The following is a 26445-nucleotide window of genomic DNA, read 5'->3' as shown; positions in this document are numbered from 1 at the left end:
ATCACTCAAAGTGATTCAAAGTAATTAATTGATTATTACCATCCCCATGCTTGAATTAAGTCACAAATTCTCATATTACAATTTAAGTTCATGATTTAAGTGATGCTCCTTGAATTGAAGTAGCAACAGGAGAATTTAAGTGAAAAGTAAAAAAAAGTTGGGATTGAAGAATGAGAGAAAAAATAGAAAGACCTCTGATTGATTAAATACCTTTCTCCATAAGTCAATACCTGTCTTTCTATATCCTCTAATGCAATCATGTGCAAAAGCAATGAGTTTTGAAACACATGACGTACTATATGAAATCATAATATAGAAGGAAGCAAAGATGCAAGAGAGACACATTATTTTTAATTCAGGTGCAGAGGGAAGAGTAAATGAAAGAAATTCCATACCATTCAAACTACCAGTGAGAGTTAGAGAGAGCATACTCTGGAACTCAAAATTCATTAGAACTGCAGACTTCGTGGATACCTTGGCATGGTCAAGCTGTACCCGTGTAACTACCATTGCAGGAAGCCTATATTTAATTTGGCACATATCAGGATCGACAGCAAGAGACAAAAAGCAACGCAGATTAAACCTTGTCTTGGTGATGCAATTGCTATTAATTCTGTGGCTGCTAAATCCACAGCTTTTGCCACAAAATCAGAGCCCTATATTGATGCATAAGAAAAAGCACTCAATTTTGATACATAAAGCAGTAACTATTGCTGCAAAAAATTCCAAAGAGCTTAAAAGGAGGAAAAAGAAACAGAAAGTTGTCATGGTTACAGGTTCATCTACTGGCACATCCCTGATATCCATTTTAGAGAAAGGAAAACTCTTGAACTCTGAGAGAGGAAAGGAAGATGAAGTGGAGGTAGATAAAGAAGGCCTCAAATTGGGAGAGGAGCATGAGCTAGCCTCTAGGCTCATTTGCATGGCCATGTCCCTCCTTGAAAGAGCAGGAGATACATTGGTGACTGCATAATATGAAAATGCAAAACATTAATTTTAATAACATCTTCAGCTATAAATTGCATAAATTTATTGATTATATGATACATAATTAAGAATATGTAGGATATTCAAATTATAAAAACAATCTTTTAATTAGCTTATAGCTCTAAATGAGATTCCTTGTGGAAAGTGCATATTAATTAACCTTTATATGCAAGAGATATATATCCTTATAGTCATGATAATTTCCTTTAACGCAAAATTTGATGTGAATGATATAGACCACCTATATATGGTTAAACAGAAACTAGAAGTACAATTACTGATTTATATGATAATTAAACAAAGTCTCTATATTTTTTTCCCTTGCTTTTGTCATTTCATCTCCTTCCCTTTTGACTAATGCATAAATGTAATCTCTTCCTTCTCTTGGTCAGATACACGAATATTTCCCATGTTAATTAAGTATCAAAAAGCACTCTGTTATATATTTACTTTGTTTCTGTTTTGCTTCATACCCCTTTTTTGTTTCGCTAATTAAAGCTTTGATGTTCAAAAGGGGGGGGGGGGGGGGCAAAAGCAAAAGGAGAAAAGGATTCAAGAATATTTCAAAATTGAAAAGAACAATTTTGATTGCTTATACATGAGCCAATCTAATGTGCACTTTCCATATTCTGAAAGTGATGATCTTAAAAGTGTGAATAGATTTGATTTGCTCCCCCCCAAATTTACCAATGTATTTCTAACATTATTAGCTGTATCTTTAGGCATAAAAGTATAGTTTCAAAATTACATAAGACAATCATGTCATCATTATGCATACAATCGTCAACTATTAACGCACATCATTAGTGTTATCAACAGAAACTGGCCTGCTCAGCAAACCCGATCACAATTCTCATATTACAATTTAAGTTCATGATTTAAGTGATACTTCTTGAATTGAAGTAGCAACAGGAGAATTTAAGTAAAGAGGAAAAAAAGTTGGGATTGAAAAATGAGAGAAAAAATAGAAAGGCCTCTGATTGATTAAATACCTTTCTCCATAAGTCAATACCTGCCTTCCTATATCCTCTTTTTGCCTCAGTCGCCACATCTCATTCACTTCCACAACTCGATTTGCTGGTAGAAAATACCACAAGAAATTCAATTCAATATAATTAATATACATAAACTATCAGCTCAACATATAGACATCCTATTTGCTGTACCAAATTCACAAATAGAAAGATGATGATCCTGTCACAAAAATTATAGAATTGAAGAAAAAATTCAGTATGAAACCACTTGTACTTGAGTCATAGTGACTCATTGCAATAGTAAATAAGCTGCATTGAAGTATACACATGAATTTTTTTATCATCTAGTAATAGTAAGTTGTTTCCCTCCTAACTCCTTCCTACCCCCCAGAAATGAAAATTGTTTCACACTAATGGGTATACCCAGCACTCACAAAATATATTAAGTAAAAGACTGGGCATGGCTATTAATACAATCAGGATAGATCCAAATGTGAAACAATAATGTAAATATTATTTTCTAATTCCAACACAAATGACAGAACTTTCTCAAAAGCATCACCATAAAACAATAGTAAAGAAGCTCTATCTAAAATAAGTGACTAAGAAATAACCTTGTTGTACTCCACGAACAGTTGCAATGAGGAAACATGAATTTGGTCGGGTCCGTATATTAGGCTTGCGAAGATAAGCCAGAACTCCTTCCCTTTCAGACTGTCGCCGTAATTCTGCTACTTCCCTCATAAGCATAGCAGCTAATCTGTTTTCCGTCTCCAAATCCATTTGAGTGACTGAACATATTACACAAAAGAAAGAACAATAGGAATGAGACTTTAATTGAATGAATAGCATAAACAATTAATGAAACAACTCTAGGATGCTGAGCTATTTTGTATTGGAAAGGGGCAAGACACCAAATAAGCAGCAAAAAGCAAAAATTGAAAGGTCAATTATCACTTGCTTCCCATTGATAATGTGAGTGTCCTCAATTACACAAAATCAAGTGCTGATATAAATTTAGGAGGGGAAAGAGAGGAAGACCGTGAAGAAGGCACTAATTTGAATGTCCTTTTGCAGTTATACAATCAGATTCCCAAAACATGTTTGTCTTAAAACTATGTGTTGCGTATATAACTCACATGCCTGAATGCTACTGCAGATATTCAAGAACCAATTTATCACAATCCTTGAGTCCATCCACACTATAACTAGGGCAAGAATAATTATATATCATCAATCCAATCAAGCAAAATGAAAATAAATGCTACAACAACTTTAACAGATCAAATTTGATACCAGATTTTGATGTATGGGTGCCTGATATCCATTTGATGCATTTCTAGCAACAGTGCTCGAGGAGTAATAGATTCCTTAAATCAAAAGCCAAGAGAAAAAGGAAAATGCAAGAAAAAAAATCGGCATTATCAAGTATGCTACTTAAGCTAGGCATGATATCTTATGTATAGGTATACACTAAAAAGGATCTCTGGTAATCTTCCCACTGCCCCTTTTGTTTGTTTGTTCATTTGGGGAGATCTTCCCTACTATCCTTTTAAACATACCAAACAAAACAAAAACATAATAGAAACATAGACCATAACAATATGAGATTCTCTAGCTAGAAAACAATACCTTATGCTCACTACTCTTCCTGCCTTTTCGAAAGTGTGGTTGTGGTGGCTAAGGCAGAGATGGAGAAGCCAATTGCAAGAAAGCACCTATAAACACACCTCAAAAAGCCATGGATGAAACTCTGCCACTAATGTAGTGATATCATTGTTTCTGCAAGGCACACCAATCAAGCAAGAAAATTTCTTCAATTTTCCCACTATCTCTGAGCAACCCAACATGCAGAACAACAAAAAGGATCAACTTTTACATGAAAATCATGTTGTGGACTACTAAGCATGTGGGAAAGAGTGTGAATGTGAATAGGAATCAAAATCAACATCAGCATCCCAGAGAGATGAACAAAGGTTTCAAGTGCTTTTTACCCTCCCACCAGTATAATCAGAACTATATGGCTTTTCAAATACTAAAGAACGGATCTACCTGCAGGATGCTCATACCAGACCAAAAACCCTAATAAAAAATGCAGTTTCTATACCACCATCAAGCCCACATTGAAAATTTATTTATTTATTGAAAAGAAACTATGTAATCAAGCTCAAGCACATACAAACCAACAGTTTTGCAAATTGGAAAATAAAAAGTTATTATTACATCCAAAATCCATTAAAAAAATACAAAGGAGTTAAATCCAATTAATGGAGGGGAAAAATTGACATGCAAAAAAGGAGAGTGGGGAAAATGGAAAAAGCTGTCAACCTTCTTCATGAATAACATCATTGACACTCGTACTATAGCAAAAGTCTTTGAGCAAAGCGATAACATTTCAATATTATAATCGGTTCACTTACTAATTTGAAAACATAGGACTACTCCATCCATCCATGCATGTTGCATTATTGGAAACTCACCTGTTAAGAGTAGCTGACACGGTTTATATTTATAGATATGATTATTAAATTATAATAATGATGTAAAAATAGATAAATAAAGTTTATACCAAAAGCCTAGTAGCCAACATATACAGCAGCATTAACAATGTAGCAATCATCGTTGTTTTTTGGCATTTCTTCAGTTGAGCACACAAGTCCACCATCCACTACTTCAAAGTTCATGATTTGTCTGCTGGAATTTTTAGTTTAAATACAACTTTTCAGTAACATGTTGTCTCTAAGTATATAACATGGAATAGGAATTTGAGAAGAAAAAAAAATCTTATCTATTTGAGGGGCTTTTACTTACTATGGAAACACAAACTTAATTTTATCCTTGTCCAAGTTTTGTTGCAGAGGATGAGGCACCCCCAGTTTGACATGTAATTTCATGTGATCAAATGTAACACCAGGGATGCTACCTGCACCAAGTTAACTCGAATAAAGAGAATATGGATTTCACTTAAAATCCTTTAAAAAAATCATTTAATTGAAACAATAATATTGATTTGATCTAATGTATAGAATGGCTGAATAGATAAATAATTACAACCCAATTCAGAAAGACCTTTACGTAAAGCTGGAATTGAATTGGCAGAAATTGCATCTCTGCATGGTCTTTGTCATACCCTAATTTCGTCCGGGGATTATTACTTGATGACATGCAACCTTTGGTTAGCCGCTTTGAGATTACTTGGCATCCTTTGTTGCACAATAAATGAAGTCCCGAGACGTGTCAGAAATCAAAAGAAAGCAGGCTTACGCGATCCGTGAAATTCCGTAATGTGACGGAAATCGAAAAGAGGTGTTTTTGCGTAATCCGTGAGTTTCCGTAACTTCTTCGAAAGCTAAAAAAGAGTAAATATATAATCCGTAAGGATTCGTAACCTTGCGGAAGGAAAATAAGTATCGTTACGAAATTCGTAAAGTCTCGTAACATTACGGAAAAGGAATTACCAAAAAAAAATAGAAGGGGGGGTGCATTTAGTAAAAAGCGGAGGGGGGTACAAATAGCAATCTGGCCCACTTGGGCCTTCCAAATCCTTCCTCCAGAAGGCTGTTGCTTCTGGAGGAAGCAACCTTGCTCGCCTGGGCGAGCTGGGTGGCAAGCTCCTCCCCTATTTTGCTATAAATAGGGGGAGGAGTGAAGAAGAAAAGGGTTCAGCCTTCTTGGCATTTCGTATTCTCTTAAATTTGGTGAGGAAAATTATTTCCGTGAAGAAAATTCAAGCCGAGGCGCTTCCGTAACGTTTCCGTGAGTAATTACGCGAAGATTCTCGACCGTTCTTCAACATTCATCGTTCGTTCTTCGTTTTCTTCAGTCTTCAACGGGTAAGTACCTCAAACCGAGCTTTTCAATTCATTCTATGTACCCGTGGTGGTCCACATTTTGTTTCATGTATTTTTATTCTCGTTTTCATTCGCTTTTTATACCCCTTTTGACGTGCTTAAGCCATTTATTTAAGTCATTTCTCGCTTAATCTAAAAATAAAATAAATTTCCACCGATCATTTGAATTGTATCATCCGTTAATTTTGGTTAAAATGAATTCCGACCGTTCGGTCGTGCCGTAACCAAGTTGGAAATCAAAAAAGAGGTAAAATAATAATATAATAATCAAAAAATACCTTTTAGTAAAATAAAACGAAAAATCAATCGGACGTTTTCTTTTTGGGATTTCTCATTCTTAATTGAATTGACTAATAACTAAAGTGAAACTAAGGCTAAAATCAACTCGCCTAGTCAAGCTCGTCCACAAAAAATAGGATTTTGAAAGTTTATCATTTCAGTTTCTTACCAAGTAAAATGGATCATTTTTAAGGTCCAACGCCTTAAAATGATCACCTTTCAAAGTAAAAAGAATCACTTGATTCACGCATAAGAAAGAACTACGTAGGTCTGATTTCCTCTCCAAAGGAGGGTACGTAGGAGCAAAAGCCCCGCTTTTGTCGACCTCAAAAAATAAAAAGAAATAAAAGTTAAGGTAACACAATTTCCACAATTATAAAAATAGGTTGTTGTCCTTTGAGACAAACGTGAGAGGTGCTAATACTTTCCTCAAGCGTAAATACAACTCCCGAACTTAGAATTTTCATTTTGACCGGTTTCCTTCGGTTTTTCCACAAATAAACGTTGGTGGTGACTCCGCGCATCTTTCCTCCTTTGGAAAGCGCACCCGTGAGCCTCGCCCTCGCTCGCCTGCGAAGGGCACGTTGCGACAGTTGGCGACTCCACTGGGGAACTTTTTGTGAGTTAGGCCTATTCTAAGGAATTGTGGAATTGTGAAACCTTGTGTGTGCATTTATTGAACTGTGTAAAGTGTAAATAACTGTTGTCTTTTTTCACATTTTTACACTAAGCACCCACGGGTTTGAGTAAAAAAGGGGCCCTATACCCGGGTTCATGGGAATTTAAGGAGTGGGGGTGAATCTATCATCATGCTAGGTCTCCGACTTGCTTGATAATAGTGAAACCTTGTCTAGAGCTTTCTCTCTTTATGATGTGTTGTCGCTGGTATTCCATACCGCCACAATATTATTATCTTGAGTGATGATACCTCTAGAAAACAGCCGTGTGAGTTATGAATTGTTGGGGAGTAGTTATTAGAGACCCCTAGATATTGTCCTATAGGTTCCCAAATAGGGGCAAAGAGCAAACACGCTCCGTGCCATTCGTTCTCATGCATTTTTTGGTAAATAGCACTAGTTTATAGTTTTGCTAGTGATGTTTGGTTTCTTTAGAGTAATACGTAACCTTTTTAATACTACGTTGAGGCGCCATCATGCCCAAAACGTAGCATTAAAGTTGGATCTCTGCAGTCTCGTATGTGTGAATTACCCCTTTGAGTTGTTTTCTTTCCATTTCATGCATGCGTATCTGCATCATACCGTCACACATGCGTTGTATGTGGGTCTCGTCTTTTGTCATGGGAAGCCGGAAGATCCATATCGTCTTCTTAACTGCACACATGGGGCACTGCGCCCCCCAAATGCGCAATAAGGAGAGATAATTTTTCGGGCTCTCGTGTCCGTAAATGCATTCATATCATGCACCGCATAAACATCTCTTCAGCATAATAATGAACATATCGTTCCTGCATTTGTCCGTTATCACATCATATTTTTTGCATGAGTCATTGCATCATCATGCATATGTGTTCAACAAACTTTTTTGATCTACAAATTGCATACTAATTGTTTTCATGTTTGCTCATGCGTGACCCTTGCGTTTTCCCCTTCAACTGACAAAAAACAAAAAAGAAAGCACGAAAATTCACGCTGCATTCTTAGTTGCATATATTCGGTACCATGAGCCAACCATGTTGGGATCATAAACCCATTTCACTTAAAAACAAAATGATTGAACATGGTACCTAATGCATGTTTAACTAAGAAAGGATGTTTCTTCGGGCATCTCAATCTCATAATTACATTTTCCATACATTGCATGCATATTCCCGAGTCTTTCATCCCTATGAATTGTTGATGAAGTATTGGCGATCAAAATTGCCATTTCCTGGGTTATGGGGTTGAACCAAGCTCGTGCTTTTACGAAAAGGTTCATCGAGTCAAGTTGAAGTATGGAAGTAACCATCTTGAAAAAAAATTGGGGCAAAAGATCGTGTTACATCGCTGCTTCGTCTACTGCCAAACACATTTAGGGCTGCTGATGTCCCTGTTACTTCCAGTTTCACCTTGACGAAGATGTCATGGACCATGTTGAAAATCTAAATTGATTCAACCCCATATCCAGTGTACAAATTCGCAATACTTCAACTGTGCATCATTCGCATACATCCATGTTGTTCATTGGTTGCATTGCTCATTGCATTCTTTCCTTGAAAAAAAAAAGAACTTAATCATTGTTATAAAAAAGAAAAAAAACATGCTTTACGGTGCCCTCACCGAACTTGTGCTAGAGCTAGAGTAATGGGTGAAGTAGAGGAGATACAAGAGAAGATGAAGGCCGACATGGAGGCCATTAAAGAGAAAATGGCCACAATGATTGAGGCCATGATGAGCGTGAAGAAGATAATGGAAGCCAATGCGGTTGCAATTGCCGCTACCAGCGTTGTTGCTAAGGTGAACCCGACATTCCCATCCGGCATCAATGAACCATCCAACCTCAGATATGGTAGGCAAAGATTTGGGAAGTATGGGCGGCCCCCATGATGTGCAAATTCAAAACGAGCACGCCTTCCCGCCATATGGCTTGCCTCTCAACTATACGCCACCCAATGTGGCGTACACTCCCAATAAGAATGTCAATAACTCCACTCCTATACCCATTGAGAGCCAGCAACCCCAAACTGATCATGCACATGTCTCTTAAACCGTGGGGGAGACACATGAAATTCCCCATCACAATCTAGCCGACTTCGAGCCTTGGCTCGAATATGCCACTGAAGGGCAAGCAGTTGGTGGTATACCCCTTGAAAACACTTCGGAAGGCCCTCAGTATCACCCACAACTACACCTCTTGCACTCCACGACAAGTAAAAACCCTCATGCTATGGCAGAAATGGGAAAGTTGGATCATCTAGAGGAAAGGCTCAGGGCCATTGAAGAGGTGAAGATTATGCCTTTGCTAACCTAGGAGAGTTGTTCCTAGTACCCAATATCATCACCCCTCCCAAGTTCAAGGTGTTGGACTTTGACAAGTACAAGGGGACTACTTGCCCCGAGAACCATCTAAAGATGTATTGTCGGAAGATGGGGGCATACGCAAAAGATGAGAAATTGCTGATACATTCCTTCCAAGGAAGTCTTACTGGGGGTAGCTGTTACCTGGTACACTAACTTGGAACCTTCCCGAGTCCATTCCTGGGAGGACCTAATGGTTGCCTTCGTTAGGCAATGTCGGTATAATGTCCTCGGATAGGATGCAACAACAGAACATGTGCAAAAAGGGGCACAGATCTTTCAAAGAATACGCCCAAAGGTGGAGAGACCTGGCAGCTCAAGTGGCACCTCAATGACGGAGAAAAAATGATAATGATAGTAGACACATTACCAGTATTCTACTATGAAAAGATGGTGGACTACACACCTTCAAGCTTTGATGATATGGTCTTCACCGACGAAAGGATCAAAGTGAGTCTAAAAAGAGGCAAATCTGATCATCATACTTTGATAAATGCCAAAAAAACTAGGGCAAATGAAGAGGGTGAGAATGAGGGACAAGCCCGTGCTGTGACTGCCATTCCTATACAACCAAGTTTCCCACCAACCCAACAATGTCATTACTCAGCCTGTTAGACAAGTGGCCTCAGATATCTTAAGAAGGGGGGGGGGGGTTGAATTAAGATATTCCAAACTATTTCCCCTAATTAAAAATCTATTTCACTTTTTACTCAAGTTATGAATTCCCTTAATGACAATCTTCTTAAATATTAATTCAAATGAAACAATTTGAATATGAATATAAAGCAATAATAAATAAAGGAGATTAAGGGAAGAGAAAATGCAAACTCAGTTTTATACTGGTTCGGCCACACCCTTGTGCCTACGTCCAGTCCCCAAGCAACCCGCTTGAGAGTTCCACTATCTTGTAAATTCCTTTTACAAGTTCTAAACACACAAGGACAATCCTTCCTTTGTGTTTAGAATTCCTTTACAACAAGAGACTCACAATCTCTTAATCCCTTAGAGAATGAGAAGAAGAAGAACAACAAATCTCTCTAGAAAGAGATAGATTTTACAGATTGAGCACTCAAATAATTCCTTAATGAATTGCAATTGAATTGGCCAAGGAATTCTTAAGAGGATAAAATGAATTTGCTCTTTGAGAGGATAAACACTTGTTATTCTTAAAATCTCTGAGCAATTTCGTGTTTAAGTCACATATATATAGACCATTGGTGGTCATGAATAAAGCCTTTGAAAAGTTGTGACTCTTGAAATTATTTTTCTGAAAATCCTGTCTGGTAATCGATTACAGTAATTGTGTAATCGATTACAGCTTTTAAAATTTGAATTAAAACGTTTACTAACTGCTGGTAATCGATTACCAAAATTGTGTAATCGATTACACAGTCTAAAATTTCGAATTCAAATTTTAGTAGCTGTTATAAAATATATTTGGCCACTGGTAATCGATTACATCCTCTGGTAATCGATTACCAGAGAGTAAAACCATTGTAAAACACTTTTTAACTAAAAATACTTGGCCAAACCTTTTGCTAATTCAATTAGGAATTCCCTTCCTAATATACTAGTGATCATCTTGATGCTGTGACTTGTAATGTTGAAGTATCTTGAAGTATTGTCTTGAATTTAATCTTGAAAAGCCCATTTACATCATATCATCATGATCATCATCAAAACATCAAAAGCAATCACATCTACAATCTCCCCCTTTTTGATGATGACAATACAATACCTGAAATCAAGATTAAAGCAAGCAACAACCAATTGTATATGCGTTTACTCCCCCTATATTTCAGAATTTATGATCACTTGATTTCTAAGGTTGTTAAGCTTTTTCTACAACCAACATTTTTCTACAACCAACCTTTTCTCTCCCTTTGGCAACATCAAAAAGCCAAAGGACTCGGGAATCAACACAGATATAATAATGGAGTAGAACGATATAAATATCAGAGTAGAAAACACAATAATCCAAACTCTCAAACAAGAAATAGTCAAACCAGAATCCAAATAACTTAAAATGTCAACAACCACAAAATATCCAAGACTGAAATTTAAAAACCACAAGATAAATAAGCAAAGTATTTAGCATAATAATGTAAACTCTAAGAAACTAAAAGCCAAAATACACGGCTTATAAAAGACATTTAATCAGAAACTAAAATCTAAGAAGACGAAGGTGGTGGTGGAAGATCAAAACTCTGACGAATGTATCCAACATCCTCTTCAAGTTGTGTAAGGCGAATGTCCATACCGGCAAAGCGTGAATCTAATGAGTCGAAGCGGTCATCAACATAAGAACGAAGACCTCGTAATTCGGAGAGAACTTCATTCATGAGTGCGGAATCTTCACGTTGAGGGGGAGGTGAAGGAGTACGTTCATCTTGAGGAGGGAGTGCATCCTTCTTCAGCCATTGTCTATTCCGATCTTTACGATACCCAAAGGATGTCACTGCACCAGCACCAATTGCAAAGGAACGCTTGACTTGAACAAAGGGTTCATCATCAAGCGGAATTTGAAAATGACGCAAAAACAGAGTAATCAAATGTAGATAAGGAAGAGGTGCATTGGCTCGTAATGCCTTATGCATTCGGTACCGAACCAAATGGGCCCAGTCGATCTGACGACCGGTAAGAAAAGCCCACATAAGAATCAAATCCTCCTCAGAGGCTTGTGCTAAATTTGAAGACCGAGGAAGCAAAATTCTAACAATGATATAATGCATGATGCGATTATCAAAAGTTAATGACCCGGCCAGCAATCTACCGGTCATTTCAGCTTGATCATTGCAGACCATGCGACGAGCATCATGACTCGAATAATCGAATTTCCAGTCATCAACAATGGTGCCCTCAAAAGGTGCACCTTGACTGGGTAAATGAGTCAAAGAAAAGAAAAGTGACTGATCAATGACCATAGAAGTACCATGCACCTCAGACATAATAATATCATCCTGAATTTTTAAATTGCAGTAGAAGACCTTTACAAGTTCAGGATAATATGACAATTTTAATGACATGAAATCAACAAGACCAGAATTTTGAAACACTTGATAGCAATCAAACGTTTCATCATTAAAGAACTCTACGTCTAGGTACTTAGGGTCTAAGATTATTCTAGAAGAAAACTGAGAAAGGTACCGTAGACGTTGATCATCGGATGAAAACAGTGTTGATGATCTTGGAGATGACAAAGAAGGAGGAATAGGTGCTGTGGGTGCTCCGGATAGGCCGTGACGACGATGGGCAGCAGCGGTAGCGGTGGAGGATGATCCCTTTCTCTTCTTTGATGGCTCTGCATTTGATGAAGTTTTTCTGGATTTTGATCGGTGGAAGTGAAAGAGGAGTGAAAAAGAGGAAGATTGGGCTTTACGGGACGTGATTTGGTGAAGAATTGAGTGAGAATCGAAGGTTTGAAGTTCTAGGTATGGAGGAAAACGTGGAGGAGCTTTGGCTGCGCAGCAGCTCTGATTTCGTGAGTATTTATAGAAGATGACGCATTGTAATCGATTACAGGTATTGGTAATCGATTACAGGCCCAATAAGCCTTCTGGTAATCGATTACAGATGTTGTAATCGATTACAGGCTGCCTGTTCATGTGTAATCGATTACACCGGATGGTAATCGATTACCAGAGCTATCCTAGGCTAGTTTCTAAGAGAATATCTATATTTATGCTCAAATACATCCTATATGACTAATTTTCATTATAATACACTAAATTCAATCATTCAATTACTATATACACAAGAAATCATAAATTCTATCATAAAAACAAGAATTCAAACAAGATCAAACAAAATAATCTTCAATCAAAAGGTAAAGTAAATCAACCAATCAATCATCACCAATCAATCCCTATTTTTCTAAATCTCTTACATCTAAGAGACCTAATTCTCTTCTAATAGAGAAGAACACTTCCTTGGGGAGAGGTTTAGTGAAAATATCAGCAAGTTGATTCTTAGTATCAACAAATTCTAATACACAATCTCCCTTTAAGACATGATCTCTAAGAAAGTGGTGTCTAATCTCTATATGTTTAGTTCTTGAATGTTGAACTGGGTTTTTGGATAGATTTATGGCACTAGTATTATCACACTTAATAGGTATGCGATCAAGAATGATGCCATAGTCAAATAATTGTTGCTTCATCCATAAAATCTGTGCACAACAACTACCAGCAGAGATATACTCCACTTCAGCAGTAGATAAAGCAACACTGTTTTGTTTCTTACTATGCCATGAGACAAGAGCCGATCCAATAAATTGACAAGTTCCACTTGTACTTTTTCTATCAGTTTTAGATCCGGCAAAATCAGAATCAGAATATCCTATTTGGTTACATGTTGAATTCTTAGGATACCATAATCCTAAATTGATTGTTCCTAATAGATATCTCATGATTCTCTTTACTGCACTTAGATGTGATTGTTTGGGGTTGGATTGAAACCTAGCACACATGCATACACTAAACATAATATCAGGTCTACTAGCAGATAAATAAAGAAGAGATCCGATCATACCTCGATATTGTTTTATGTCTATAGACTGACCAGATTCATCTTTATCTAAGTAACAATTAGTGCTCATCGGTGTAGACATGTGTTTTGCACTATCCATCCCAAATCTTTTGATCAATTCCTTGCAGTATTTGGATTGATTGATGAATATACCTTCTTGAGTTTGCTTGATTTGTAATCCCAGAAAGTACTTTAGTTCTCCCATCATTGACATTTCAAATTCACTTTGCATATCAAGGGAAAACTCCTTGCATAATGAATCATTAGTGGATCCAAAAATTATATCATCAACATATATTTGAACTAGCAAAATATCATTATGCTTTCTCTTTATGAATAATGTGGTATCCACTTTACCTCTGGAGAATTCTTTTTCTAGAAGAAAATTACTTAATCGTTCATACCATGCCCTAGGGGCTTGTTTCAAACCATAAAGAGCCTTTTGTAATTTATAAACATGGTTTGGTTTATCAGAAATTTCAAAACCAGGGGGTTGTTCAACATATACCTCTTCTTGAATTAAGCCATTTAGAAAGGCACTCTTAACATCCATTTGATAAAGTTTAAAGTTCATTATGGATGCATATGCCAAAAGCATTCTAATGGCTTCTAATCTTGCAACAGGAGCATATGTTTCTTCATAGTCTATTCCCTCTTCTTGATTATACCCTTTTGCTACTAACCTGGCTTTATTTCTAATAATTATACCATGTTCATCTAATTTATTTCTAAAAACCCATTTTGTTCCTATGACAGGATAATTTTCAGGTTTTTCTACTAATTTCCACACATTGTTTCTTTCAAATTGGTTTAGTTCTTCTTGCATGGCAATGATCCAATTATCATCTACTATGGCTTCTTTTATATTTTTAGGTTCAATCATAGATACAAAAGCCATATTATTGCATAAATCTTTAAGAGAATGTCTAGTTGTTACCCCTTTTGAGATATCACCAATAATGTTGTCGAGGGGATGATCTCTTGAAGTTTCCATTCTCTTGGAGTGCATCATTGGATTTGCCTTCTTCTGGAGGATCTTCATTGTTTCCTTTGTCATTTCCTTTGGAATCTTGTTCATGAATGTTCATATGTTCTAAAGAATCTGCAATGTCATCTAGCATATTCTTTGTTGACAATATAGTATTAGATTCATAAAGTTAACATGAATGGATTCCTCTATATTCATAGTTCTCTTATTATATATTCTATATGCTTTGCTTTGTAAGAATATCCAAGAAAAATGCCTTCATCAGATTTTGCATCGAATTTTCCTAGATTATCTTTACCATTATTAAGTACAAAGCACTTGCAACCAAAAACATGTAGATGAGAAATATTAGGTTTTCTACATTAAATAACTCATATGGGGTTTTCTTTAAAATAGGTCTTATCAAGGCTCTATTCATGATGTAACATGCAGTATTGACAGCTTCAGCCCAAAAATACTTTGGAAGAGAAGTATCATTTAATAAAGTTCTTGCAATTTCTTCCAATGACCTATTTTTCCTCTCAACAACTCCATTTTGTTGAGGGGTTCTTGGTGCAGAAAAATTATGTTCAATACCATGTTCATCACAAAATAATTCAAAATCTTTATTTTCAAATTCACCCCCATGATCACTTCTAATGGATGCAATCTTGAGATTTTTCTTGTTTTGTATGACTTTAGCAAGTTTCCTAAATGCATAGAATGAATCACTTTTATGTGTAATAAATAATGTCCAAGTATATCTAGAAAATCATCAACTATAACTAAAGCATAGTAATTTCCTCCAAAACTCATGGTTCTAGATGGACCAAATAGATCCATATGCAATAACTGTAATGGTCGAGTGGTTGAAACAACATTTTTAGATTTGAATGAGACTCTTGTTTGTTTGCCCTTTTGACATGCATCGCATAGTTTATCTTTTTCAAATTTCAATTTAGGCAAACCAACTACTAAATCTTTTGAAATTAATTTATTTAAGTGATCCATGTTTATGTGAGCAATTCTTTTATGCCATAACCATGGATCATCATCTTTACTAAGAAAGCAATGATTGTTTTCTTGTTTTATGCTTAAGTCTATCATGTAAACATTATTGACTCTATGTCCTACATGCTTTATATTAATGTCATGCTTATGTTCTATAAGACATTTCTGAGAATCAAATGATACTAGATAGCCTTTGTCACATAGTTGACTAATGCTAAGCAGGCTGTGCTTAAGGCCTTCAACAAGTAGAACATTTTCAATGGAGTTTGAAGAATTTGTACCTATTTTACCCACTCCAAGAATTCTACCTTTGTTGTTGTCACCATATGTTACATGCCCGCTTTTCTTTGGAGATATGTGTGTAAAATTTGATGCATCTCCAGTCATATGTTTTGAGCATCCGCTATCTATGTACCACTTCTTTCTCAAAGATACCTGCATAATCAAGTTTTTGACTTAGGTACCCAAATTTTATTGGGTCCTTGCATGTTAGTATAAACTGAGGATCCTTTTGGGACCCATATCATTTTAATGTTACTGTAATTTTTCTTGAAGTAGCAAGTTGATATGCCATGTCCTCTTCTTCCACAGTAAAAACAAGTGATAGAATTAGAATTACATTTTTGTGTGGAAGTGGAAAAGTTTTTATGAATCTTTTGTAGTTTTTCAGATTTATACCCTAGTCCATTTTTATTAGACACATATCTTTGTTTACTTAATATAACATCTAAATTATTTCTACTATATGAAAATTTTGCAAGTGAATTTTTAACTCTTTAATTTCTTTTACATATTTATCACAACAACTACAAGAATCTGTTATTTTCTTGTCATTAATAGTGGAGATATTAACTTTTTCATTTGTTTTAGAGATTGAGACTTCATTTCTAAGAAGATCTAATTCTTTGTTTAATTTTGAAACTTCATTTTCTAAATTTGAAATTGTTTTCTTTGATGATGAAACTAATTTTGCAATTGCAATTCATCAAAAGAAATAGATAAGTTGTTTGAAGATGTTACCTCTTCATCACTTTCGTAACTTTTTGCCATAAGGCAAAGATTTATCTCTTCATTTTCAGAATCATCAGAGGATTCCAAATCATTTTCATCCCATGTGATGTATGCTTTCTTTAGTTTCTTCTCACTATGATTTTTCTTTTCAGATTTTTCCATCTTTTTCTTGAAGATGGGACAATCAACCCTCAGATGTCCAGGTTGATTGCATTCAAAGCATTTTAGAGTAGAGGATGAATTTTCTGTCCTTCTCTTTGATTTAAAATTTGGTCGCCTCTGATTTCCTCTTACTTTAAGAAATTTGTTGAATCTTTTTACAAAGAAACTTAGATCATCATCATCATCTGCATCATTATCCTGATCACTTTCTTCTTGAATTGAGGATGATGCTTTAAGAGCAATTCCTTTCTTTTTCTTGTCATTTTCTTCATTTTGGTGCAATCTCAATAGTTCCATCTCGTGTTCCTGCAACTTACCAAATAAAGTGGCAAGAGACATGTTAGACAAATCTCTTGATTCAGAAATAGCCGTTACTTTGGGTTGCCATTCTCTACTTAAACATCTTAGCACCTTGTTTATAAGATCTTCATTTTGAAATTCTTTGCCTAAGGCTGCTAGATGATTTACTATATGTGTAAATCTCTTTTGCATACTCTGAATATTTTCATTTGCATTCATTCTAAATAATTCATACTCATGAGTTAGTGCATTTATCCTAGATCTTTTAACATTTGTAGTTCCTTCATGTGTTAATCGAAGAGTGTCCCACATTTCCTTAGCACTCTTACAATTTGAAACTCTGAAATATTCATCCATTCCTAGGGCAGATGTTATTATGTTTTTGGCTTTTAGGTTGTATTGTACTCGTTTTCTATCCTCTTCAGACCATCTATCTCTAGGTTTTTCTATGGTTATGCTTTCACTTGATGAACTACCATCTATTGAAACTCTTTCTACTGTGGTGGGTATATAAGGCCCTATTTCAATGGCTTCCCAGATATTTAGATCTATTGCCTCGATAAAAATTTGCATTCGGGTTTTCCAGTAGTGGTAACCCTCTCCATTAAAGATTGGAGGTCTATTGATAGAATTCCCTTCTGGAAATAAGGAATTTGCTGAGGCCATCTTTTTCTTGAAGCTTCTAAACTTTGTACAAGAATGAAGCTCTGATACCACTTGTTAGACAAGTGGCCTCAGATATCTTAAGAAGGGGGGGTTGAATTAAGATATTCCAAACTGTTTCCCCTAATTAAAAATCTATTTCACTTTTACTCAAATTATGAATTCCCTTAATGAAAATCTTCTTAAATATTAATTCAAATGAAGCAACTTGAATATGAATGTAAAGCAATAATAAATAAAGGAGATTAAGGGAAGAGAAAATGCAAACTCAGTTTTATACTGGTTCGGCCACACCCTTGTGCCTACGTCCAGTCCCCAAGCAACCCGCTTGAGAGTTCCACTATCTTGTAAATTCCTTTTACAAGTTCTAAACACACAAGGACAATCCTTCCTTTGTGTTTAGAGATCCTTTACAACAAGAGACTCACAGTCTCTTAATCCCTTAGAGAATGAGAAGAAGAAGAGGAACAAATCTCTCTAGAAAGAGATGGATTTTACAGATTGAGCACTCAAATAATTCCTTAATGAATTGCAATTGAATTGGCCAAGGAATTCTTAAGAGGATAAAATGAATTTGCTCTTTGAGAGGATAAACACTTTGTTGTTCTGAAAATCTCTAAGCAATTTCGTGTTTAAGTCACATATATATAGACCATTGGTGGTCATGAGTAAAGCCTTTGAAAAGTTGTGACTCTTGAAATTATTTTTCTGAAAATCCTGTCTGGTAATCGATTACAGTAATTGTGTAATCGATTACAGCTTTTAAAATTTGAATTAAAACGTTTACTAACTGCTGGTAATCGATTACCAAAATTGTGTAATCGATTACAGCTTTTAAAATTTCGAATTCAAATTTTTATAGTTGTTATAAAACGTATTTGGCCCACTGGTAATCGATTACATCCTCTGGTAATCGATTACCAGAGAGTAAAACCTTTGAGAAACACTTTTTAATATAAATCACTTGGCCAAACCTTTGCTAATTCAATTAGGAATTCCCTTCCTAATATTCTAGTGATCATCTTGATGTTGTGACTTGTAATCTTGAAGTATTGTCTTGAATTTTAATCTTGAAAAGCCCATTTGCATCAATTGCAACACATCATCATGATCATCATCAAAACATCAAAGCCAATTGCATCTACAGAAGAAGCAAGAACGAAATTTTAATTAGAAGCAGAAAACGTAAAATTGCATTTGTCATACCCTAATTTCGTCCGGGGATTATAATTTGATGATATACAACCATTGATTGGCCGCTTCGAGATATTTGGCAACCTTTGTTGCACAATATGTGAAGTCCTGAGACGTGCCGAAAATCAAAGGAAGCAGGCTTACGCGATCCGTGAAAATTCCGTGATGTGACGGAAATCGAAAGGAGGTATTTTTCGCAATCCGTGAGTTTTCGTAACTTCTTCGAAAGCTAAAAAAGAGTAAATACATAATCCGTAAGGACTCATAACCTTGCGGAAGGAAAATAAGTATCGTTACGAAATTCGTAAATTTTCGTAACATTACGGAAAAAGAATTACCAAAAAAGGTAGGTGGTGCATTTAGTAAAAAGGGGGGGTACAAATAGCAATCAGGCCCAGTTGGTCCTTCCAGATTCTTCCTCCAGAAGGCTGTTGCTTCTGGAGGAAGCAACCATGCTCGCCTGGGCGAGCTGGGTGGCAAGCTCCTCCCCTATGTTGCTATAAATAGGGGGAGGAGTGAAGGGAGAAGGGGTTCAGCCTTCTTGGCACTTCTTATTCTCTCGAAATTGCTGAGGAAGATTATTTCCGTGAAGAAAATCCAAGCCGAGGCGCTTCCGTAACGTTTCCGTAATGTTTCCGTGAGTAATTACGCGAAGATTCTCGACCGTTCTTCAATATTCATCGTTCGTTCTTCGTTTTCTTCAGTCTTCAACGGGTAAGTACTTCAAACCGAGCTTTTCAATTCATTCTATGTACCCGTGGTGGTCCACATTTTGTTTCATGTATTTTTATTCTCGTTTTCATTCGCTTTCTATACCCCCTTTTGACGTGCTTAAGTCATTTATTTAAGTCATTTCTCGCCTAATCTAAAAATAAAATAAATTTCCACCGATCGTTTGAATTGTATCATTCGTTAATTTCAGTTAAAATGAATTCCGACCATTCGGTCATGCCGTAACCACGTTGGAAATCAAAAAAGAGGTAAAATAATAATATAATAAAAAATATATATTTTAGTAAAATAAAGTAAAAAATCAATCGGACGTTTTCTCTTTGGGATTTATCATTCTTAATTGAATTGACTAATAACTAAAGTGAAACTAAGGCTAAAATCAGCTCGCCTAGTCAAGCTCGTCCACAAAAATAGGTTTTTGAAAGTTCATCATTTCAGTTTCTTACTAAGTAAAATGGATCATTTTTAAGGTCCAACGCCTTAAAATGATCGCCCTTCAAGTAAAAGAATCACTTGATTCACCCTAGATTTGTCTCTTTGCTAAAGCATGTTTGCATTTTAGTGGAGAAAACACCGAGACTTTTTCAAGTCTCACAAGTTATCAAGAACTACGTAGGTTTGAGTTCCTCATTTGAGGATACGTAGGAGCAAAAGCCTTGCTTTTGTCGACCACACCACCTTTTGTTACCATGACCCAAGAGCTGGTAGCCCGCGGAGACACCTTACGGTTATCCGCATCTCGTCATTGAGTGACCCCAAGTGTGATTGATGAGCAGAGGCCAATATGGTCATCTGCGCCCTTTCCGGAGATGTCAACATCTTCCGGTGGAGACTTTTTCCAAGTCTCACAAGTTATCTAGAACTACGTAGGTCTGAGTTCCTCATTGGAGGATACGTAGGAGCAAGAGCCTTGCTTTTGTCGGCCGCCCCACAAGATCTGTCATACTGACCCTGAGGTCATGTGACATGCGGAGACAAAATTTGGTCATTCCGCACCCCTTTGCCATTCAGACACAGTCGTGTCCGATGGCACGCAGAGACAAAATTTGGTCATTCTGCACACTCTGTCATCCAGAGGCGGCGGGCCCGATGACAGGCGGAGACAAAATTTGGTCATTCCGCACCCCTTTTCCATTCAGACACAGTCGTGTCTGATGGCGCGCAGAGACAAAATTTGGTCATTCTGCACCCTTTGTCATCCAGAGGCGGCGGGCCCGATGACATGCGGAGACAAAATTTGGTCATTCCGCACCCCTTTGCCATTCAGACACAGTCGTGTCCGATGGCGCGCAGAGACAAAATTTGGTCATTCTGCACCCTTTGTCATCCAGAGGCGGCGGGCCCGATGACAGGCGGAGACAAAATTTGGTCATTCCGCACCCCTTTGCCATTCAGACACAGTCGTGTCCGATGGCGCGCAGAGACAAAATTTGGTCATTCAGCACCCTTTGTCATCCAGAGGCGGCGGGCCCGATGACAGGCGGAGACAAAATTTGGTCATTCCGCACCCCTTTGCCATTCAGACACAGTCGTGTCCGATGGCGCGCAGAGACAAAATTTGGTCATTCTGCACCCTTTGTCATCCAGAGGCGGCGGGCCCGATGACATGCGGAGACAAAATTTGGTCATTCCGCACCCCTTTGCCATTCAGACACAGTCGTGTCCGATGGCGCGCAGAGACAAAATTTGGTCATTCTGCACCCTTTGTCATCCAGAGGCGGCTGGCCCGATGACATGCAGAGACAAAATTTGGTCATTCCGCACCCCTTTGCCATTCAGACACAGTCGTGTCCGATGCCGCGCAGAGACAAAATTTGGTCATTCTGCACCCTTTTGTCATCCAGAGGCGGCGGGCACGATGACATGCGGAGATTTACATCATCTTCCGCGCTCACAAGATCTGTCATACTGACTTTTGAGTCACGCTGACGGGCGGAAATACCCGAGTGGTTATCCGTATAAACATTCTTTTGCTATCTGTAAGACAGAACGCTTGATAGCAGGCAGAGACTGACATCGTCTTCTGCACCTTTTGTTCCCCCGGGAACAACGAGTCATTTGCATGCGGAAATTTTATGGTCACCCGCGACTCTCGTCAACCGAGAGGAACGAAATTAGTGTCTTATCTTTACTTTCCTTTTATCTCCAATAAAAGGCAAGTAAAGAGGGGCAACTGTCATACCCTAATTTCGTCCGGGGACCTTTGCTTGATGACATGCGATCTTTGTTTGGTCCTTGCAAGGTGCTTGGCACCCATCATTAGGAAATTTGTGAAATTCCGGGACATGCCGTAAAACAAAAGAAAATATTGATGCACAATCCTTAAGGTTCCGTGACACACCGGAAATCAAATGGAAGCATCGTTGCATAAATAGTGGGGTTCCGTAACATTCCGTAAGTCAAAAAGGGGATGATTATGTAATCCGCAAGGTTCCGTAACATTACGGAAAGAAAACAAGTATCGTTACGAAATTCGTAAGTTTCCGTAACTTTACGAAAAAAGAATCACCAAAAAAAGGCAGGGGGTGTACTTAGTAAAAATAGGGGTGCAAATAGCAACCAGGCCCACTTGGGCCCTCCAGAAGATTCCTCCAGAAGGTTGTTGCTTCTGGAGGAAGCAACCTGGCTCGCCTAGGCGAGCTGGGCGGCAACCATCTCCCCTATTTTGCTATAAATAGGGGAGGAAGTGAGAAGGAAAAGGGTTCAGCCCCTTAGGCACTTCTCTCTCTTTCGAATTTGCTTGGAAAAATTGTTTCCGTGAGAAATCTAAGCTGAGGCACTTCCGAAACATTTCCGTAACGTTTTCCGTGAAGAATTTTGCAAAGGTTTCGACCGTTCTTCGACGTTCTTCATTCGTTCTTCATCGTTCTTCGATCTTCAACGGGTAAGTACCTCGAACCAAGCTTTTCGATTCATTCTATGTACCCGTGGTGGTCCACATTGTGTTTCGTGTATTTTTATTCTCATTTCATTTACTTTTTATACCCCCTTTTGACGTGCTTAAGCCATTTTATTTAAGTCATTTCTCGCTTAACCTAAAAATAAAATAAATTTCCACCGAACGTTTGAATTGTATTATCCGTTAACTTCGGTTAAAATGAATTCCGACGTTCGGTCGTGCCGTAACCACGTTGGAAATCAAAAAGAGATAAAATAATATATAATAACAAAATATACCTTTTAATAAAATAAAGCGGAAAATCAATCGGACATTTCTCTTTGGGATTTCTCATTCTTAATTGAATTGACTAATAACTAAGGTGAACTAAGGCTAAAATCACTCGCCTAGTCAAGCTCGTCCACAAATAGGTTTTTGAAGTTTGTAATTTCAATTTTTACTAAGTAAAATGGGTCATTTTTAAGGTCCAACGCCTTAAAATGATCACCTCTTAAGTAGAAAGAGAATCACTTGATAGGAAAGAACTACGTAGGTCTGATTTCCTCATCGCAAATTGAGGAATACGTAGGAGCAAAGGGAAACACCCTTGTCGACCACAAAAAGAGAAAATATAAAAAGGTATAAAGGATATAAGGACATAAAAGGGAACATAAAATCAAAGTCATGTTGGCACATTCGATTAAAGGCTGTCGTCCCCTGTGACGGACGTGTGGGGTGCTAATACCTTCCCCGTGCGTAAATACAACTCCCGGACCTTTCACTTAAAATTTCGGTAGATCGCGTCTTTTCTGGTTTTTCCAATTTTTCCTCAAATAAAGGTTGGTGGCGACTCCGCGCATATTCCTTTTGTGGACACGCATCCCGCGAGTCACGCGTCGCCCTCCGCCGAAGGGTAGGTTGCGACACCTATGTATCCTCAATTTGTGATGAGGAACTCAGACCTACGTAGTTCTGGATAGTTGTGAGACAAAATAGTCTCGGTGTTTTCTTCACTAAAATGCGAATGCTTTAGTAAAGAGACAAACATCCAACTGATCAGAGTACATTTTCTTCACTATCGGGGAAGGAGAGTATGCTGATGAATTTTCTATAACCATAAATGAGATTTTGGATGTTAGCATTTCGTTTCTAATGACCATTTAGAGGAAACACTGGTCCACAAAATAGAAGGAAATCACTCAAGTGTATCAATCTCACACAGGTAAGTGTGTCATGACTTGATTTTGCAAATCATTTCCTATCAAATCAAGATTACATGCGTGATCATGGATCCATAGGACTTTTTTCTTGGGAATGGTTTTTTTTTGGTGGGAAATTTGGCTTTGAGTGTTTTTGGCCTTTTCCTTTTCTGTTTTTGTTTAGTGTGAGGCGAACAAGTCACCGACGCACAGGATTTTGGTTGGCAACCAAAGGGAGAGGACCACTTTAGGTCGTGGTTTCCTTTCTTTTTTGTTTACTTGGTGGACAATTCTGTATTGTTCAGATGTTGTCTGTTCCAAAGACCTTTCTGCATATTTCTTCTGTTTTCTTCTGATCCTTGATCGGAATTTTCTTTCTTCTTTTTTTTGCTTTCTCCCACTCTTTGATTGGGAATTTTTCCTTTTCTCCTTTTTTTCCTTTTTTTATTTCTTCCGAGAGCAAGGATGGACATTCTCACCCTGGGTCAAGGTTTATGGTAAGTTGGGATTTTGGCTCAGGCTTGTAGAATGGCTGGACATGATATATGTCAGGGCGTGAGTTTGGCCAGCGGTTCAGGGATAAAAGGGATGTCCCAATTATTTCCATGACACACACGCAACAATGTGATTTGGAAATTTTATGCCAAAACTGGTCATGCACGCACCCATGTGGACACTTAAGCATCAAGTTTTTATGGCCACGTGACACTAGGGCTCAGGATTCATTTTTCCTATTTAAGTCAACCTAGTGTTTTCAAATATTCTCCTTTATCAATTTATGCATTCATCCGAGTCCATTTTGGGTGTTCGGGAAAATTTTCAGAGCATTCACCCTTCAGGTGCATACACATTTTTTTTCAAAACTGGTTATGATCACGAATCCTTTTTCAAAGAAAAGCTAGAAGTTATTTCATTTAAAAAACGTGCTGGCTTTTTAGCCGAAAGATATATTTTCTCTCCCCCATGTTTCTTTCCCTTTTTAAGTTATTATCATTTGTTTATTTCCCCACTTTTTTTTTCTTTTTCTTTTTCTCTTGAATAGGTCGTGCAGACGAGGGCGCACCTACCTATTCACGCCTAACCACAAGGTAAACGAAAAAAAACACGTAATGTTAAGCTGCAATAAAAAATAGTGACGAAAGAACTGAGAGCCATAACGCCAATTCTAACAGAAAAAAAAATAGAACAACATCGTTAGTAACCATATAAACAATAACAGAAACAGTAATGTCAATAACAAAAGTACAATACAGAAACAATAATGTCAATAACAAAAGTACAGTGACCTCGGTCACGTGACTCCGCTTCCTCCCAAGAAACCGAGCAAGTCGGTCATATCTTCATCCATACGGGCCTCCTCTGCCTCACCGGGGGATCCTGTAGGCTCCTCCCCTGCCTAGTCCTCGGGGCAATCTCTGGGCCATGCGACCTCAGCCCCAAACTGCTTTCGAGTAGGGCATGCAAAAGGAGCGGACCCTACCCCTGCTGACTAAGGCTGAATCGGTAGAACACTCATGTATCTGCACCTGCCCACGGTGTTGGCTGCCTACTGGCGAACCTAGTGCTTAGATATGCTCCATGCCTAGTGATCCAGCGGGATCAGCCTGCCGAGGTGGTGGCGATGCATCTGCGGCTGATGTGCACACCCTGCGCCTGCCTAGCGTGCCAGTACTTCTCGATGAAGGCCGGGTGATCGGCGGTCGGATCACTTTACTGGGGTACGGGAACCCCGAATGACTAGCAGAGGCCCGTGATCAAAGCCGGAAACCCCAGCCCTGTTAGACTTATCTGGGTCCAGAGGGTGCCTGGTTGGTGGCATACCTGCAAACAAATAGATGGCATTAGCAATCCACCTGGCCCACGTCAGGATGGCATACAACAACTGGTACTTAGGCAGAGGGAGATCGGAGTTATGATCGCTAGGCAAGACATTGCTGAGCAGCAGTGTTATCCACGTCTGGGTCAAAGTGGTCATGCTAGTGCGCATGATCTGCACCCGCCTCCCTGCAGGGTTCGGGCGAAATCCTGCCCCGGTGTGCATAAAGCTGGGCAATGGCCTCCTCATTGAACCCGTCGGCCCTGTTCCTCCTCTGGCTAAACTCACATTGCTGGCCTTCCTCCAAAACTAGCGGGTCACCCAGAACTGGCTGAGGGCATCTGCATCAAAGGGAATCGACTGACCCCTCACCCATGAATGCATGTCTCGCATCCCTCCTCTGTGGGCCAAGTATTAGCATAGAACTCTAGGACTGTCTCAGGGTCAAACTTAGCCATGGGAGTCACCAGCGACGTCCAACATCTGTGAGCTATCTCCTCCTGAAAGTCCGTATACTCATCCTCCCTGAGTTGGACAGCCTCTCTGTGGAATGACCATCCTTGATGGCCCGAAGCGCTGCTGGTGCTCAGCGCTCTGGAAACGATGACTATCAAACTCGGGGGTGGCATTGGACCCTTCCGCTGCGGCGTCTCTTCTAGACCTCTTCGTGGAGAGTTTCTTCGGAGCCATTTCCTACAAAATCGTTTAGAAAGTTAGTTTAAGAAAAACTTAATCAAAACGAAAGCCAGATCAAGCCAAACAACGTACCCTTTTCCAACAAAGCATGAACATCCATATGAATTTTGAAAGGAATGCTTACACGTTAATGTGTGGTTTCTCTAAGATATTCATATATTTATACCTATCTTTCTCTTGATGA

The 26445-nt window shown here is 38.2% G+C and overlaps 1 protein-coding gene across 1 annotated transcript; it reads right to left on the bottom strand.

Annotated features, from left to right (window-relative positions):
- Positions 1-4537: 4537 nt before the first annotated feature.
- Positions 4538-26255, bottom strand: LOC114410652. Its single transcript, XM_028374606.1, has 4 exons — positions 26182-26255; positions 5031-5071; positions 4773-4884; positions 4538-4655 (listed from the first exon to the last, which is right to left on the bottom strand). Exons 1-4 carry the CDS (start codon positions 26253-26255, stop codon positions 4538-4540), a joined length of 345 nt encoding a protein of 114 aa, XP_028230407.1.
- Positions 26256-26445: the final 190 nt, after the last annotated feature.

The sequence above is a fragment of the Glycine soja genome, chromosome 4 (genome assembly GCF_004193775.1).
Source record: "Glycine soja cultivar W05 chromosome 4, ASM419377v2, whole genome shotgun sequence".
NCBI lineage: Eukaryota > Viridiplantae > Streptophyta > Magnoliopsida > Fabales > Fabaceae > Glycine > Glycine soja.
The sequence above is the reverse complement of the archived record's forward strand: the minus strand, read 5'-3'. Positions and strand labels throughout refer to the sequence as shown.

Bases quoted from the DNA above. Each gene is read 5' to 3' on its own strand.
- LOC114410652 (XM_028374606.1), bottom strand. From the start codon at position 26,255: ATGGCTCCGAAGAAACTCTCCACGAAGAGGTCTAGAAGAGACGCCGCA. The intron at 5,072-26,181 runs GTTTGATAGTCA...AAGACCATGCAG, and splicing joins GGGTCCAATGCCACCCCCGA to AGATGCAATTTCTGCCAATT. The intron at 4,885-5,030 runs GTCTTTCTGAAT...AACTTGGTGCAG, and splicing joins AATTCCAGCTTTACGTAAAG to GTAGCATCCCTGGTGTTACA.